The sequence below is a fragment of the Hipposideros armiger genome, unplaced genomic scaffold (genome assembly GCF_001890085.2).
Source record: "Hipposideros armiger isolate ML-2016 unplaced genomic scaffold, ASM189008v1 scaffold_1289, whole genome shotgun sequence".
Lineage (NCBI taxonomy): Eukaryota > Metazoa > Chordata > Mammalia > Chiroptera > Hipposideridae > Hipposideros > Hipposideros armiger.
The window spans coordinates 249,619-266,404 of NW_017732639.1; the positions used below are offsets into that span (position 1 = coordinate 249,619).

The window sequence follows — 16,786 nt, forward strand, 5'->3', positions numbered from 1 at the left end:
CTCTTCCAAGGGAGAGCATTTCCTTAGAGAAATGGAGTCAGTGGCCAGTGGGCAAGGATGTCAGTCCACAGGTATCCTTTTGGTACTTAGGACCTGAAACCATGGCGGTCTTTGCTATTTCCCACGTGTGATAGGCCATCTTTCCCTCATAGCAGCAGCAGATCAATGGGGCCCAGGAGGGAATGTTCTAGTCCTGGCAGCGCTCTCCTTACACCTGATTCCCTATCCCTGGCTGTTCTGCGTGCCAGCCCATGTGCTGGCTTCTGTCCTTGGCCAGTTCTGCCTTTGGCTAGAAGAACTCCAGATGAGCCCTTGAATGAGTATGTCCTGATGACACCCAGACTGTGGACTTGAAGTGGTTTTGGACATTCTAGTCTGACCTAAGTGAGCTCTGGCACCACATAAGTTGCGTGGGGCCTGGTGTGTTCAGCCCCTGCTGCTCTCCCTGCGTGGGCACCCCATCTGCCAGGAAGTGGCTCCAGGAGCATTTGGTCCCCTCACATGAGGCCTTCTCTCACTATGCTGACCCTGTGGGCCAAGCCCAGTCACCATTCACCCCTTCCTCCCCTGTGGGATTTTTTTTTTTTCTGTTTGAGTTTTTCTCTCTTGCTCGATGACTCTCTTGTTTATTTCTTTGCTTCCCTATAACTCTGGTGGGCTGGACTTGGGCCTCTCTTGCTTCTTCATGTGGCTTCTCTGCTTCTTGGTTGGCTGGAGATCGTGGCCGGAGTGTCAGTGCCCCCGTATTAGGTACTGTACCCTTCCAGGTGAGGTGGAGAGTGAGATGCCCTGTTTCCCTATCCTGATACCCCTTCCTGATCACTCAGCCAGGTCCCCCTCCTGCCTGCATTCTCGAATCTCCCTTTGGAAAAAGAGCAGGCTCCTTGTTGGAGTTACCTGCAAGTACTTGGACCCCAAATTCTTAGAATTTGAAGACATTAGCTCACCCAGGTTTGGAACCTTAAGCTCACTAATTCCCCAGAGAGAAAACCTGGAGTGTGCTTGAGCCCCCTACTGAGATCTTGGTGGCAGAGCTGGGCAGACTCTTCCCAACTTCCACTGAACAGTGACCCAGGCTTGGGGGAGAGTGTTTGTAAAGGTCATATCCCTTCCTCTCATTCACACATCATTATATTCTTTCAATCTCAGGAGACACAGAAAGTGGCTGGGATGACACTACTATGGCCAATGACCTCTCATCCACATCATCTGGTACTGAGTCGGGCCCACAGCCTCCCCTGACACCAGATGGTAAACGGAGTCCCAAAGGCATCAGGAAATTCTGGGGCAAGTAAGTTGGTGGTGATTATTGTAATTATATTGCTTGGAATTAATATCCGTTTTGACTGGGCAAAGAGTTTCCATAAACCCCTGTTCAATTAGATGTTGGAACAGAGCAGTAAAAACAGAGTGGTCATGTTTAGAGAGAAGAATCTGAGTGATTTATTTTAGGGTCCCGAGAAGGAGAACTAAGAAAGGTACCTATTAAATACAGCCAGCTGCATTAACGTCATTTGTTCAAGACACCCATCCATCCCACATACCCTGAGCACGTTCTCCGCAGCTCAGTCACATGTGCTTTGGGAGAGACACTTGGGTGAGACCAATTTCTTCTTTGTTAGGGGTCAGTCTGTATCTTAAGAAATCTTTGAAGATAGAACGCTGGCTACTTGCTAGCCCAGTCTGTGAAATGAGGCAGAAACTGGGGTCTCCTACCAGGCACCACATTTCACTTATACCCCCACGGGGAGTGGCACAAACCCCAGAGGCAGGATTAGAATTGAGGCTTGGGTCATGGGCCATGATCCTTGACCCCTCCCCAGGGGGCACTGGGAAGCAGTGTCAGTGAGGGTCCTGGGTCTGGCTTGTGTGGCCTTGAGTAGGAGGGGTGCCCTGACTCCATGCTGTCAGGCTATCCCCTGACAGTCTCCATGGATGCCTGTCTTCCACACAGGATCCGAAGAACTCAGTCAGGAAATTTCAACACCGATGCACTGGGGGTGGCGGAGTTTCGACGAGGTGGGCTCCGAGCGACTGCAGGGCCCAGACTCTCTAGGACCAGAGACCCCAAGGGTCAGAAAAGGTAAGCCTCCCTTTGGTCCATCCACAAAGAACTGTGTGAAATGCTGGCCAGGGTGGAGTGGGGGATGGGGGCTAGATGTCCCAGAGCGCCCAGAGGTNATCTTAGTGGCCAAGCTCAACCCTTTTTAATTAAGGGCGGAGCACAAGTATTACCCAGTGACCTGGTTACCTGGTCAGAGCAAGCATTTCAGATTGCTGGCAATCATAAAATAGCAGTACCTCTGAGCACTGTACATGGCTCACCTCATTTCCTCCTCATGACACCCCATTGGGACCCTTATTTTATTGTGGTGAGGCTGAGGCTGAGAGAGACCAAGTAACCTGTTCTAGGTCATACAGCAAGTAGATGACAGGACCTCGACTTGAACCCAGGTTTATCTGACCAAAAAGCCCAGGCTTTTAACAACTGTGCTATATTGCCAGGGTTCTTTCTATAGTAGGCCAAAAAGGTACTGGACTGTGGAGAAAAGAGGTGGTCTTTGCAGTCAGTGCAGGACTGAAGACGTGGGACGGTGTCCTTATGCACTGCCCTTAGCTCATGTTCGTGCCGCCTGGGGTGCACGTTCCTTCCTTGCTTTCTTGTCAAGCCCATTCTCATTTCTCAAGAGTTAGCTCAATGGTTCTTCCCTCCAAAGCCTTCCTAACCTTCTCACCAGCGAGAGAGTGCCTCCCTCCCCTCTATCCCCATGTTGTGTTATGGGCATTGGTACTATAAGGACATGTTACGTTGATCGTTTATCCTAATTGACTTATGTGCCTCCCTGATGTGAGGAGTGCTCGCCCCACACCTAGCACAGGGCCTGGCAGGCAGTAGATGCTGCTCATGTTTGTTGAGTGACTATATCAATTCCAGAGTTGCTCGTTACAAGCAACAGAAACCGACTCTGGCTCACCTATGCCCCAAAGCAGTGTTTCGGAAAGGGTGTGCGGCGGCTCACTGAATGAAAGGAAAAGCTGAAGGACCAAGCTCAGAAAGAGCCGGAACAGCAAGAGCACAGGGATTCGGGTCTAGGACTCTCTCGGCAGGACTNGAAGCCTTTCAGGATCACCCACCCCTCCTCTGTGTTCTTCTGCATGAAGAGATGCTCCCAATTAACCTGTTTCCTGTTCCTTTGTAAGAAGCTTCCGCATTTCCACATCTCTGTTCCTCTCCCTCCAAAGCCCTACCTGTGCTGCCCCAACTGTGCATGATGTGGGCACACCCTGCAGAGGATGGATGTCAGAAAGGGGCAGGCAGAACAGGTTCTAAAAATAAGCAGAAAGTTTTCTCTTTCTTATGTGAAGAACTCCCTGGCCTTTGTTTTTCAATGGCCACACAGCTTTTCCTGAAAAAGGACTGTGGTTAAAGATTTGAGCCACAGCGTAGAGCACAGCCCCTGGCATCCTCCATGCATGAGCTTAAGCAGGGATGTAGATCCAGGGACCATCCTGCTTGGTAACCATCAGAACTTTGTCTTTCTCCCACATCTCTCTAGGAGTTACTGCAAGAACTCAGGCACCTCAAAATCAAGGTAGAAGAGTTGGAAAATGAACGGAATCAGTACGAGTGGAAGCTGAAGGCCACTAAGGTAAAAGGCGGTTCTGACACTTACGGGGAGGCCTTGAGGCCCGGTAGGGAGCGACTGTGTCCAAACTTGGGGTTTGCAGGAGCCTACGCTGGAAAAATGCAGAAACTGACCCTACTGTGTGCACATGCAACAGTGGCCACACTGTGCAGCAGACAGCTTTGATCCTGGAGGGTTCTTCTCATGGGGAAGGCCCATGAGGTTATGAGATGCTGAAATAACTCAGCCTCCTTCCTCTTGCTNGTGCATTGATGGTGTACAGAAAATTGTTGATTTGTGTATGCCATAAATATTATGTGTGTGTGTGTATTTTGTAGCTAGCCATGTTACTGAGTTCTCTTTGGTTTTCTAGGTGGGCAGCTGTATCATCTGAAAGGAACAGCTTTCTTTTATTTCTACCTCTCTAATAGCTATACTTCTAATTTTTACTTTATCTCTTCTTATACTGGCTGCACCTCTCAGACCAGTGTTATTAGTATTGATAAAAAGTATTGTCTTTTTATTGGCTTTGATGTGAATGCCCTGGTGCTTCATTAATGTATTAACTGTTGTTGATTGGAGGGTTTTTTCCCAAACGTTAGAGAACTGACCCACCTTCTCCCAGTTTTCTAAGTGTTTCTCTAAAAACAGTGTTGAACCCTGTTGAAAACATGATTCAGTTGTGCGTGTTCATCCTAATGGGGCAGGAATTCTGGGCTTGTGGCACATGTGCAGGTGTGCGTGGATGAGGGTGCACGTACACACGGCCTCACAAGGATCCTGTAACTGCCCCACGCTCTCAGCAGCTGCAGACTTGGAACTCAGGCCAGGTGTTATCACAGGAAGCTCTAGAACAGCGGTTCTCAACCTGTGGGTCACGACCCCTTTGGGTGTCGAAGGACCCTTTCACAGGGGTCGCCTAAGACCATCGGAAAACAAAAAGATATTTACATTACAATTCATAGCAGTAGCAAAGAAAATAATTTTATGGTTGGGGGTCACCATAACATGAGGAACTGTATTAAGGGGTCGCAGCATTAGGAAGGCTGAGAACCGCTACTCTAGAATCTACCTCAAATGAGTGCATTGTAGTGGAATTTTGTTCAACTAGATCCCATGATGGGGTTGTTTGTTAAAACACGGTTCCCCTTTTTGTGGGGCTCTGTTACATTCAGATGGAGCCTCAGGCCCTCCCACTAACATGCATGTGCTGTTTTCCTGCTTCCCAGTGATGCCAATGCCCCCTTTGCCCAGTGGAGCACAGACCGCGTGTGTGTGTGGCTGGAGGACTTCGGCCTGGCTCAGTATGTGATCTTTGCCAGGCAGTGGGTGACTTCTGGTCACACTTTACTGACAGCTACCCCTCAGGACATGGAAAAGGTAAGGATTGAGCCCTGGGTGAGATTTCCCTTTCTCCCCAAACCAATGCCTGGAGAAGTAAGCCCCCCCACACACACACACACACCACAGGAGAATGGACAGAGGAGGCCCAGACGCCCTCTGTCGCTGCACGTTGATCCCTTGGCACTGTGCAGGGGTTGGCTGCCACACTCCACCTAGGTGGACTATCTCCACCCAGGCATAGCATCCTCCAAGGGCCAAACTCCCCGCCAAAATTTCACACCTGTCATCTTTCAATTTCAGGAGCTAGGAATTAAGCACCCTCTTCATAGGAAGAAGCTGATTTTAGCAGTGAAAGCCATCAACACCAAGCAGGAGGAGAAGTCTGCGCTGCTAGACCACATTTGGGTGACACGTAAGGACAGGCATATACGGTATTATGTTTCTGGCAGCTACTCAGAGTAGACAGTTTCCTAATGAATGTGTGCCTCAAAGACAGCTGTCTCCTTGGGAAAGGCAGATGGATTATTAAACCTTATTGGGAATACAGCTAGAACTCCAAAATGATCATTTACTGCCCCTCCCATTTTTTTGGCATTCACACTCTCCCCATGCTCATGAATCCTTGCACACCTGTCACTTCCTGTTTCTGTAGGTTGGCTCGATGACATTGGCTTGCCCCAATACAAAGACCAGTTTCATGAATCCAGAGTTGATGGACGTATGCTGCAATACCTAACTGTGGTGAGGATTTTTCCTTTCAATATTTCAGTTGTCCCTGTGAACGCTCGGCTCAGGTGTCCCCTGTGGTGGCTATTTCAAACTTGATTCCACCACCTCCCTCATATTCTTAAGGTCCTAAAATCGTGTCATTTGTCACATAAAAAGTTCTAAGTAGCAGAGTATGAACCACTGTGCTAAGAAAAGCTGTTGGTGTGTCCCTGTGCACTGCCGAGATGTGGCCAACTTGTCTGTGTTTGGTCTGGGAAGGAACGTCAGGAGTCTTTTGTCACTTTGAAAACTCTCGTTAATCAACCAAAACTTTCCTCTTCCAGAATGACTTACTCTTCTTAAAAGTCACCAGCCAACTACATCATCTCAGCATCAAATGTGCCATTCATGTGCTGCATGTCAACAAGTTCAACCCCCACTGCCTGCACCGGCGGCCAGCTGATGAGGTGAGGGCAGGACACTACCTATCCAGCTAGCCCTGAGCCAGGACCAGCTAGCCCTGAGCCAGGACACCTGTAAAATTGGGTGTGAGACAACAAGAAAAACATCATCATGAAATGGCTGCATTTCAGACCACAGCACTTGGGCCTCTTTCCTTTGCAGCTGCTTCGTGCTGCCCCAAACACCCCATGACCTATACTTTATGTCTCGCAGCAGCCATTAGACCTCTAACCTCCCACCTTCCTTGGTGGAGACAGATGCTGTGGGCCAGAGGATGGTAGCAGCAAGTCTTTCAAAGCTATCATAATGATTAAAGGAGATGAGGAAATGGTGCAAAGGAGAGGGAGGGGAAAGACAAAATGGAGAGACAGGTGTCAAAGGAGGCAGAGGAGAGGAGACGAGGAGCCCGTAAGGAACCAGACATTTTGGAATAGATCTCCCATGGGTAGGTATGAAGTTAGCTAGCCTCCGGTCCCAGGTGCACAGGTTTCGCTAGAGAAGAAATAGTGTAGGTAAACACAGCAGCCCAAATACTGGAGAAGTCCCTGATATTGTTCCATGAACCTCAGAGTTCTTGGTGGGCCCTAAAGCTGACAGGCTCTCAGTCGCACCCTGTCTCCTGTGTCCCTGGGAACTAAGTCTGACCCAACCGTAAGATTAACTCAGCTTCCTGAGGGACGAAAAACTCCTACCTCTACCTTCCATCATCTATTTTCTCCCTAGTCAACAAATATATTTTGAATGCCTTCTATATGTCAAGCACAGTGCTGGGGAGTTTGACGACCCAGATGCCACTTGAGGGCATTTAGGCACAAGTATATCAATTTGTGCTCACCTAAAGTATTTGGCCACACCAGGGAGATTTTTTTATCTATAAAACACTCAGCTCATAATTGATAGTCCTCTTTAAAGTTCTGTTGAATCACTGAATGAATGACTATATGCCTTTTGGGACTATTAGTCCCAAAGTTAACCAGAGAATTGGGGAGTAACAGGATTCTGGAATCGGATATCTCAGTGCAGAAGACCCTGCAAGATTCCATAAGACCTCCATTTCTTGGAAACTGAGAAGGCTCTCAGGCCTTCGGTCTGGCTGGTCACGTAGGGGTGAGGGTCGCATTTGGGTGAGGCATCTGAGGCAGGCTTCTCCCCAGGGGCTGGCTCCATGGAGGACCATGGTAGGGCCTATTAGACCTAACTTCTTCACTCTTCTTTTCCCTTCACAGAGTAACCTTTCTCCTTCAGAAGTTGTGCAGTGGTCCAACCACAGGGTAATGGAGTGGTTACGATCTGTGGACCTAGCAGAGTATGCGCCCAACCTTCGTGGGAGTGGCGTCCATGGAGGTCTCATTGTGAGTGGCTCTTTGGACAGCTCACCTGCCTCGGTGCAAACGGGGCTATTCAGAAACTGATTTAAAGGCTAAACATATGAAAAATTGATATTTCATCTGAAATCCTTATATAAGTTGAAGTCTCAACGTATTTTGGTAATTTATAGTTGAGAATTAATATACCTAATAGAAACAAAATGGCTTCTGGAAGGATTTCCCTAGCCACAGACCGAGAAGATTCCAGGACAAAGGGGTTGTGTGAGAATCAGCCCTGAAGTCCACCTCCTCCAAGAGGAACATGGGGGATGGGAAAGTGAGGGGGAGGCCACCAAAATGTAACATCCTGCTTGCCACGATACAATCCTTATCATCACTCAGATCTGTCAAGTGGCAAAGCCAGCAGGGAAATGAGGAAGGGGGGTGGCTTGGATGTCGTCCAGAGTGGACGCTGGGAGCTAGCCTTATCTAAGACATCACAGTTCTCTGCTAGTCTATGAAAATGAGGTGGTCAGTCAAAAAATGTGCTAGTGTCTGCTCAGAGCCAGGCCTGTGCCAAGTAGAGAGTGGAGTGGGACACACAACAAGTGGATGAGCATCAGCCCCTGCCCTGGAGGCAACTTCAGGCCCATGGGGACACATTTCTTAATGTCATCACTTAGAGCCATCATAATCGTCACTGGGTGGCTTGTCTGGTTTCATCTTAGATCCTGGAGCCACGCTTCACCGGGGACACCCTGGCTATGCTTCTCAATATCCCACCACAAAAGACGCTCCTCAGACGTCACCTAACTACCAAATTCAGTGCCCTAATTGGTCCTGAGGCTGAACAGGAAAAGCGAGACAAAATGGCCTCACCAGCTTACACACCACTGACAACCACAGCCAAAGTCCGGGTGAGTTGCCAGACCTTTTCTGGGGTGATCACAGATGTCCCCCTTCTGGCCCTCATGTTGTACAGCAGCTGACCTAATGCCTGGAGCCAAACCAGTGTATGCCACCTGGACAAGGGGGCTCTCTCGGCTTCTGCTTTGGGAGTTAGATCTCATTGTCTGTTAATTTTTTAGGCCAGCTCCCCGTCAGTCTTTAGTCCAAGAAACAGAGTACAGGTTTCTTTATATAGACCCCCTGTGCAGGAAGCATCTATTCTCAGGAGGCTAAGAGCTTGTCCTCTACCTCAAGGCATCCTTGACTAATTTTGCAAAGCAGATGAGTCCCTGAGTCTAGACTTCCTGCAAGCCCAATTTTGCACCACGGTGCTGTGGGGGGTCTTGGTCAAAGCTGCCCTGCCAACACAGGGAGTGTTCCTCTTGGCAGCTAGCCCCAGTTGCCCTATGCTGTGGAATGGCTAGCACACAGCTATCCCGAGGTCCCGAGGTGGGCCAAGGACCAGCACCATTCACTGGGGCTGTCTGAATCCCACAAACCCTGTTCGACCTGCCTGAGCCACATCTTCCTCAGACCATGTCCTTCTTAGACCTCCTTCCCCAAGGGAACGGGACAGGAAGTGTGTCTGAGGGACACAAGCAGGAACACTGCTGGGCAAAGCTGGAGCAGGAGAGAAGACCACCCAGGGCTGCCCAGTGTAGCTTTGCTAGAGCAGGAGGTGCTGCACGTGGGAGGCAGGGAGAGCTCCGGTGCTGAGGCGGGTCCTCTTCAAATCCCAGTCCTTGGGGGAAATGCCAACATCACATTTGGGACAGCAGGGCATGTGTTTAGGAATAAAGTCTTGGAGGAACAGTTCTTCTTATTCAAGGTTAATTATCTGTTGATCTTTCCCCAGCATAGAACTTGCTTAGAGGAGCTCTGTTTTGTTAAGAGAGATTTTCTAGAAGGAGTTTGCCTAATTTTTTTCCCTCAGGGGCCTGCTTTTAATGCATTGTCAGTCATAGCTGCACACCAGCTTGATAGTCTTCTCATAATCTTGCATTTGCTTTGTTTTAGCCAAGGAAACTAGGATTTTCACATTTTGGAAACATAAGAAAAAAGAAGTTCGATGAATCAACGGACTACATTTGCCCGATGGAGCCCAGTGACAATGTCAGTGACAGTCACAGGGTCTACAGTGGCTACCGGGGCCTCAGCCCCCTTGATGCATCTGAAGTGGATGGGCTGGACCAGGTGGGACAGACTAGCTGATGTCCTTGTCACCTGTCTTCTCTGTGCACCCTAAGAGCTCACAGTAACACCGTGTGTGTCACCATATAACTGCATCTCACCCCTCGCATATGTGCATGAGTCACAGAGAACAATCCAGCAATTGTGCACTGCTGGGCCAGTCTTTTTTCGAGCCCTGAGGGTGGCCAGGGTATGGAGTTGCACCTTTGCTAGGGGGCCAAGCTTTGGGGACTGTTGCCAAAGGTGGATTCAGGAGGAAAGACACTTAAGATGCTTGTACATTTTTAGTAATTCTTAAAGTCCATCTTCAGACCCCATGGAAACACACGAGCTTGGACACAAGTCCAGAGACCATGGACAATCGTCAGAGGTTTGGCTCTCAGGCCCCTCCACTGCGCTTCAGTTGAGGGGCAATCTCAAGTGCCTTAGGCCTGTGGCCACAGAGCCTTGGCTGAGATCAAAGGGACAGCAGCAGGGTTTTCTGCCACAGTGACAATGTAACTGTGTTGTGCCTTACTACAGAGGTGGCTGCTTCTTTCTGATAATAAAAACAGTATTTATGTAGAAAGCAAACAGTACATTTTTAATCTTGTTGGGGAAAGAGAGCTGAGCACACCTGGAAATGGAGGCCTGCTTACTGCACAGCTTGAAAACCAACGACAGTGAGTCAGGTCCTCAGCCGGGTACACACTCAGGACCTGCCAAGCGTGGTGAACGAGGGGGATGAGTAAGGAGGGATCCACCCACCCTATATCCTTCATAGGAGGTCTGTGGCCTGTGGCTTCAGGGCCTCCGCCCTCTGTGAAGCTGAGGGGGAACCTCGTGTCTCACATGCTTCCTGACTGCAGGTCACATCTGTCATGTAGACCCCAAAGTTCAGTTCCGTTTCAGCGGCGTGGGCCACCTAGTGAAGGGATTGGTGGGGAGACAAGAAGCCGGCCTTGCTGGGAAGACTTTCTGTTCTTTCATGTGTTCTTTTGCCAGCGTCTCTGCTATTGACCTAGCTGGGCCCTTAATCATGGTGGGGGTTGGTCTGTCTGTGTTGGCAGCGCTGCTGCAGACCTGTGCTCCTGATTTAGAGGCTGACTAACTGATGGGTCTTCCAGATGGGCTTTGTCTGGCCAAGGACTGAGTGACAGACTCGCCTTGCCAGTCTGGGCTCCTGCTCAGATTCCAGTTTGCCCCGGGCAGCTTTGGCTCCACTGGGTCCCCTGGGCCTGATCTGCAGAAGCGTGCCAACCACATTGTGACTGTCTGGTGGCTGGGGCAGGGCCTGAGGACCCCACTGAGCACTGAGAAGACTCTGATTCTGTCCCAGATGGAAGCGATGCTCAGATTTGCTTCTTAAACTACTTGTAACCTCAGGCCATGGCCTCCGGTCTCCCCTGAAGTCCGGCCAGTAAGAGATGGACAGCTGCTGTTCAATCCCAGTACCTGGGACCACTGCATGACAGGTGCTCTTCAAGGCTGATACTTGGGCACTGCAGGTGTCAAGCCATAGTTAGGGCAGGCTCTGTCCCTTCGTTCTTATATCCCGGAGAGGGAATCCCTGCATGCGCCTGTTTTCAGACTCTGCATGGAATGAAGTTACTAATTCTCTATGCAGCCTCAAGCAAGGCCTCTTTTCCTTTGTGGGCTTCCGTTTCCCCACCTGTAAAATGAGGGGTTATATGTGATGCCCTCAGAGGATGCTTCTGAATCCACAATATCCAAAGAGGCTTAGGGAAGGAGTGGGCCAGCATTACCTGAGGAGAAGGGGGTGGGAGAGGAGGGGAGGGAGGTCCTGGTGGTGAGGAAGCTCCATCAGCAGCTCCCCAAGATGCCCACCTGTCCCTATACTGGGCATCAGCGTCTGCAGTGCTGTTGGTGCCAGATATCAGCGTATTCCACATCCTGAAGGCCTCCATCTCTGCTCCTGGAGATCGCTGGAGCCCTGAATGTGTGCTAATGGGCTGCCTCTGACGGGCCGTGTCTGTGCCCTGCACCTGTGGACCCTCAGAGTTGGTGCCGGAGTGGGGACCCAGGAGAGCATGTACATGGCAGGGTGGAATACCGGAAGCTCTGCCTTCCCCAGGGACAGAGGCGGCATGTGCACCTGTCACTCCTCAGGGCCTGGCCCACACCTTGTCCGCACCTGCAGAAAGCATGCCCGAGCAGGACGGGACTTGCATGCCATCTCTGCGAATATGAGCAGAGTCCACATGTGCTGACTGGGCTGCTGCCCATTTTACAGATGGCACCTTCGGAAGGCACTGTGACGCAGATAGGGCTCCTCTCTCAAGACATTCACCGCCTCACGGTAGGACCCTGACCCTCTCTCCACAGGACAGGTGCTGGGAGGCCCCATGAGTTTGGCGAGGTCCCTACTCCAGAGCCTGTGTCATTAAGCACCTCTGCTGGGGGAGAACAAAGGATGGTGCCGGGCACTGGGGTCAGAGCCTGAGCCAGCTGCGGCAGAAAGCGGCCCAGAGGCCTTCTCCACTGGTCTGCTGCTGGGCCTTGAGCTGTTCAGGGCACTGGGAAGGGTTATGGGCCTTGAACAAAAACCAGCTAAAATGCGCTGGGTCTCAGGTCCTCTTCCCAGGCTCAGAGCTGGGAAGGAAACTGAGATGCTCAGCAGCTCTGGGTCACCCACCTCTAGTCAGTCCAATGCCCAGGCCTTACCACTGGCCTGGTGGCACTGTTCCGCCCTCTCTGCCCATGAAACAACCCTGGCTGCACAGGATTACCACAGATAAAGCCCCATGAATCAGAGTCAGCAATTGCAACAGACATCAGTATTACACCCTCACGAAGTGGAGCTCTGAAACACTGGAGTTAAACAATATGTTAGAACAGATGGACTTAACAGACATTTATAGAATAATCCCTCCAATAGCAGTAGAATACACATTTTTTTCTCAAGTACACATGGAACATTCTCAAGGATCAATCATATGTTAGACCACAAGACAAATCTTAATAAATTTAAGAAGATGGAAAGTATATCAAGCATCTTTTCCACAATGGTATGAAACTAGAAATAAATTTCAAGAACAAAACTGGAAAATTCACAAGTATGGGGTGATTGAAAAACATACTACTGAACAACCAGTAGGTCAAAGAATATATATATATATATATATATGTATGTATGTGTGTATGTATATATGTATATATATATGTATGTATGTATATATGCATATATATAAATATATTTATATACACACACACATATATATATATATATGTGTGTGTGTGTATCATGTTACTTGCCTGAATATATATATATATATATATATATATATATATATATATATATATATATATATATATATATATATATNCAAGGATGAGAGCTTTGGCCCAGGAAGGAGAGGCACGCTGACCCAGGTTGTTCAGTTACACCTACCTCCTTGGCATCTTGAAAGAGCAAGGCACCAGAATTGATGTAGTCAACCATGGCTGTCCCCTGTGATGGAGATGTAACTCTCTAAGAGGAATGGTCCAAAGAAGGGGGAAGCATGGTGGGTGGTCTCCAAACAGTGATGTCCTCTACGGTGACTCTTCTGTTTCTGGTACAGATGCCTCCAAGATGTAGCTCTCCCATAGTGGGGCCACCTCCGCTACCACAGAAGTCACTGGAAACCAGGTAGGAGGCCCAAGCATTTCCTCAGAGCTGCTGTGCTCTCAGGCCCTTTTGGGGGCTCCTGACATGGCGGGGACTGGCTCTGTGTGTGGAGCATGTACTAGGCATACCTGCTGTTCCATTGTCAGAGCAGCAAACCAGGCCCCAGCAGTGGCCACAGTGGGTCCAAACCCATGGCCACAGAGGGGCTTCCCTTCTCAGAGGTCAAGGGTCTGGGGCATTGTCTCTGCGAAAAGACCTTGTCAGTGGTTGGAGTCTCAGGAGAGGTGGCTGCACCTCACCTGTGGCCTCCAGTGGCGCCTCGCTGCTGAGAGCATCCCGTGATTGTGCCTGTCGTTTCCATCAGCCCCTTTGCAATGCCCTTCCTGCTCTCAGGGTGAAGCTAGCCCTGTGACAGGCCACGCTCTCTAGGGAGGGCCATTTCTCCTACAAGGAAGTGCGGAAGCTTCACACAGCAATGAGCTTCTAATGGGCTAGCTTGTGGGGCCACTTGGCTGCCACCTGTCCGGTTCCCTCTAAAATGAACCTACTTCTAGTGCCCTGTGTCAGCTCTTTAGAACACATTTCCTAGTAATGGAGATATGGAGCTTGAGACAGCCTGAAGAGAGCAGGCTCTCTTCCTGCCAAGGTCTCTGGAGAAGGCAGCCACAACATGATGGAAGCTTCCCCAGAAGGGTGCTGAGTTACCAGAGCTCCAGGGCCTGCACTTTCAGAACCCTTCCAGAGTGCCCTTGTTTCCTGAGCCTTTGGTCCCAGAGCAAAATGGCAGTGTCCAAGAGGGCAATTGCCTGTCCTTAGTTTTGCAGAATAAGAAATTTGGTTGATGAGTTCACTCAGGAGGAAGTCAACACTTAGTCACTCACACTGACCAGACTCACAAGACACTAATGTACAAACAGATGCTGATTTATTCATATAAACTGAGAAATATCACTGCTAAGGAGACTTGTCATTAGGTCACCTTGTGACCAGTGGTANGCAGACTAGCACTGACAGAAGTCCAGCCTCACATTTTTGAGGCCTCATACTTTCCGGGGCCAGTTAGTTCCTGAACTCCCCATCACTGAGCCCACTGGCTGTAGTGTTTGTCCTTTGGAGGCCCCTATCCTTTGCTTGCTGATCGAGACATGTTAAGGCTGTATCCTAGGGTACAACGGGTTGAGGGGAGTTATCCAAGTGGGATCATTTTTATTTTTTTCTTGGCTCACACACTGAAATGAATCCATGCATCTTTGCCCTTATCACTTCTAATAGGTTTCTGGTGGCCTTGAAATAGGAACTTGAAGGTGTGAGCCATCTATTATTTTGGTAGTGCTGTCTATTGTGACCCAATATGCGGGGTCTCTGGGGTACCATGAACTCACTGGGCACTGGATCTGGTCCCATCTGACACCAGTGCCCCACTGCTTGCAATGTAGCTGCTGCAAGCTGGCTTTGACCAAAGCTGTTCAACTGTGCCTCTGGCTGTGTCCTTTCAGACTATGCTGAGCCAGGACCAGCTGCTGAACGACTCTCGCCTGGCCGCTCCCAATTCTGAAGACTGGAGATGACTTCTTCATGGCTGGGAGCCCAGAGAGGCACGTGCGGGGGCCCCGAGGCTTTGCTTCAATGGGGAGCTGGCACACAGCCAACTGCAGAGCCCAGATTGGGGCAGGCAGGGCATCTCGGACGCTGGTGCCGACGGGAGGGAAGTGAGGAGGCTGTGGACAGATGTCCAGGAGGTGGCCCCAGCGCCCCTATGTTTTCAACCATGCTGTGCTCTTCACCACAGCTTTTATACTTTTTGTACTTTTATACATGGACTGCAGACCACTTTTGTGGGGAGGGCGATGAGATGTCAGCGCAGGCTCAATGGCTCATGCTGTTCCTGGTGACAGCTGGGAGGCTCTTACACCAAAGGGGAGGGGCCGAGTTCATAAAAGCTCTGCTGGAAACCAGTTCTGAAAAAATGTTCTGAGTGTTCTATAGTGACAGAGTTGGGTGAAATGATGGTAGGGGCCCCCTCCTGGGCTGCTTCCAGACAGAAAAGCATATGTTCCCTCTCTCAGGAATCTGGTCCTGGTGAGGCTATTTAGGGTGAGAGCAGGAAGGGAGCTGTGAGACTCCCTCCCCACTGGCCTGGCTGCCCTGAGTCTATCCTAGTGTGCAAAGTGTGCTGCTTGGCCTCTCAGGGTCTGAACAATGGTGTGTCTCTCGTTCTCATTCTCTATCTCACCTCTCTCTCTCTCTCTCTCTCTCAGTCAAGGGCCTTTGCCCTCCATCCTATTGACACCAGAACACACCGTTTCCAAAGCCTTTTCTTCATTCCCTCATTAGCCTCAGATGCAACTGTCTGCTCAAACAGCTCCCCCGCAGTGGAAGGTTCTTGGGCACCTCAAGCCAACATTTCCACCACATCTTCCAATAAACCTCTGATGTCTCCTACCTCAGAAGAGGCACCTGTGCCCCTGCCACACGGTCCCCTCCCACCCAGTCTTGCCCCTTAGTGACAGGCCCTCTTGTTCCCCTCATGATGGCCCTAGCTCAGGCCTCATCTCTCATCTGACTTCCACAAGTGGTCTCCTACTTGGTCCCTCACCTTTCCAGTGGGTCCCCTCCAGACATTGCTACTCCATCCCCAGAGTGACCGTCCCAAAGCACTGTTTTAATCCTGTTACCCTTCTGCTCAGAACTCCTCAGTTCCAGAATTATCACATAGAGTTCAAAAGCCTTCGCACTACCCAAGGCCCTTCTGAATCTTCAGCTTTCGTGAACCTGCACTCATGCCTTGCTCCTGCCTTCCCCTCACTGCAGGGCGTATTTTTCTCCTGGCCCTGTCACAAGGCCAAGTCCTGCCTGTTGAGGCCCAGGGCAGATAACGGCCTTTTTCAGGAAGCCTTCACTGGCGTTTCGGTTGGAGGTCCCTGTGTCCCTTGAGCCCAAGCATTTCCTAGCTCACCCTTGAAGTAATATGTCGTCTTTCTCCTTTACCCAACCTCAGCACCAGCTCACTGAGCACCGGCTATGGGCAGGCTTTTGTACAGATAGGAGTAGGACCCAGTCTTGGTCCTCAAATTGCTCAGGAGACCCATGCTGCTAAGCTCCCCATCTACTCCTTCATATATGCAGGTTAAGCACCTTCCATGTTGGGCTAAGGAGGGCTAGAGATACAGGCATGAACGCCAAGGTCCTCGCCTAAGGAGGCTGATGGTTTCGTGGACAGATCTGTTTCAAACAAAAGTGTGCTGAGTGTTACACATGCTCCAGTAGAAGTCTCTACAGCCCCAAAGAGCAAGGTGTCATTTTTCATGGAGGGCTAGGGGTGGAAATCACAAAGACTCCAAGAAAGAAGTGATATTTGAATTTTGAAAGATGAATCAGGTTCCCCAAGTATGCCAGAGGGGAAAGGCACTCCAGGCAGATGGACTTTAAACATCTCAGCACATCCTAGGCAGTGCCACGATGGGGGCTGTGCTGTGTGCTGCAGGCTGTTTAGCAGCACCCTCGGCCTCTCCCTCTAGATGCCAATAGCACCCCTTCTCTGATTGTGACAACCAAAAATGTCTCCAGACTTGGCCAAATGTTCCCTCAGG

General features: G+C 50.1%; 1 protein-coding gene across 1 annotated transcript in view; it reads left to right on the forward strand.

Moving 5' to 3' along the window:
- Positions 1 to 15,151, forward strand: part of PPFIBP2 (PPFIB scaffold protein 2) — a 144,506-nt gene extending 129,355 nt beyond the window's left edge. Inside the window, exons 13-23 of the mRNA XM_019633363.1 lie at positions 618 to 750; positions 1,150 to 1,291; positions 1,955 to 2,083; positions 4,856 to 5,006; positions 5,271 to 5,382; positions 5,623 to 5,711; positions 6,023 to 6,145; positions 7,367 to 7,492; positions 8,176 to 8,364; positions 9,413 to 9,589; positions 14,693 to 15,151. Of these exons, the coding sequence (XP_019488908.1) occupies positions 618 to 750; positions 1,150 to 1,291; positions 1,955 to 2,083; positions 4,856 to 5,006; positions 5,271 to 5,382; positions 5,623 to 5,711; positions 6,023 to 6,145; positions 7,367 to 7,492; positions 8,176 to 8,364; positions 9,413 to 9,589; positions 14,693 to 14,764 (1,443 nt within the window). The 3' untranslated portion in view covers positions 14,765 to 15,151. The remainder of the gene's footprint in view (positions 1 to 617; positions 751 to 1,149; positions 1,292 to 1,954; positions 2,084 to 4,855; positions 5,007 to 5,270; positions 5,383 to 5,622; positions 5,712 to 6,022; positions 6,146 to 7,366; positions 7,493 to 8,175; positions 8,365 to 9,412; positions 9,590 to 14,692) is intronic.
- The last annotated feature ends 1,635 nt before the right edge of the window (positions 15,152 to 16,786 follow it).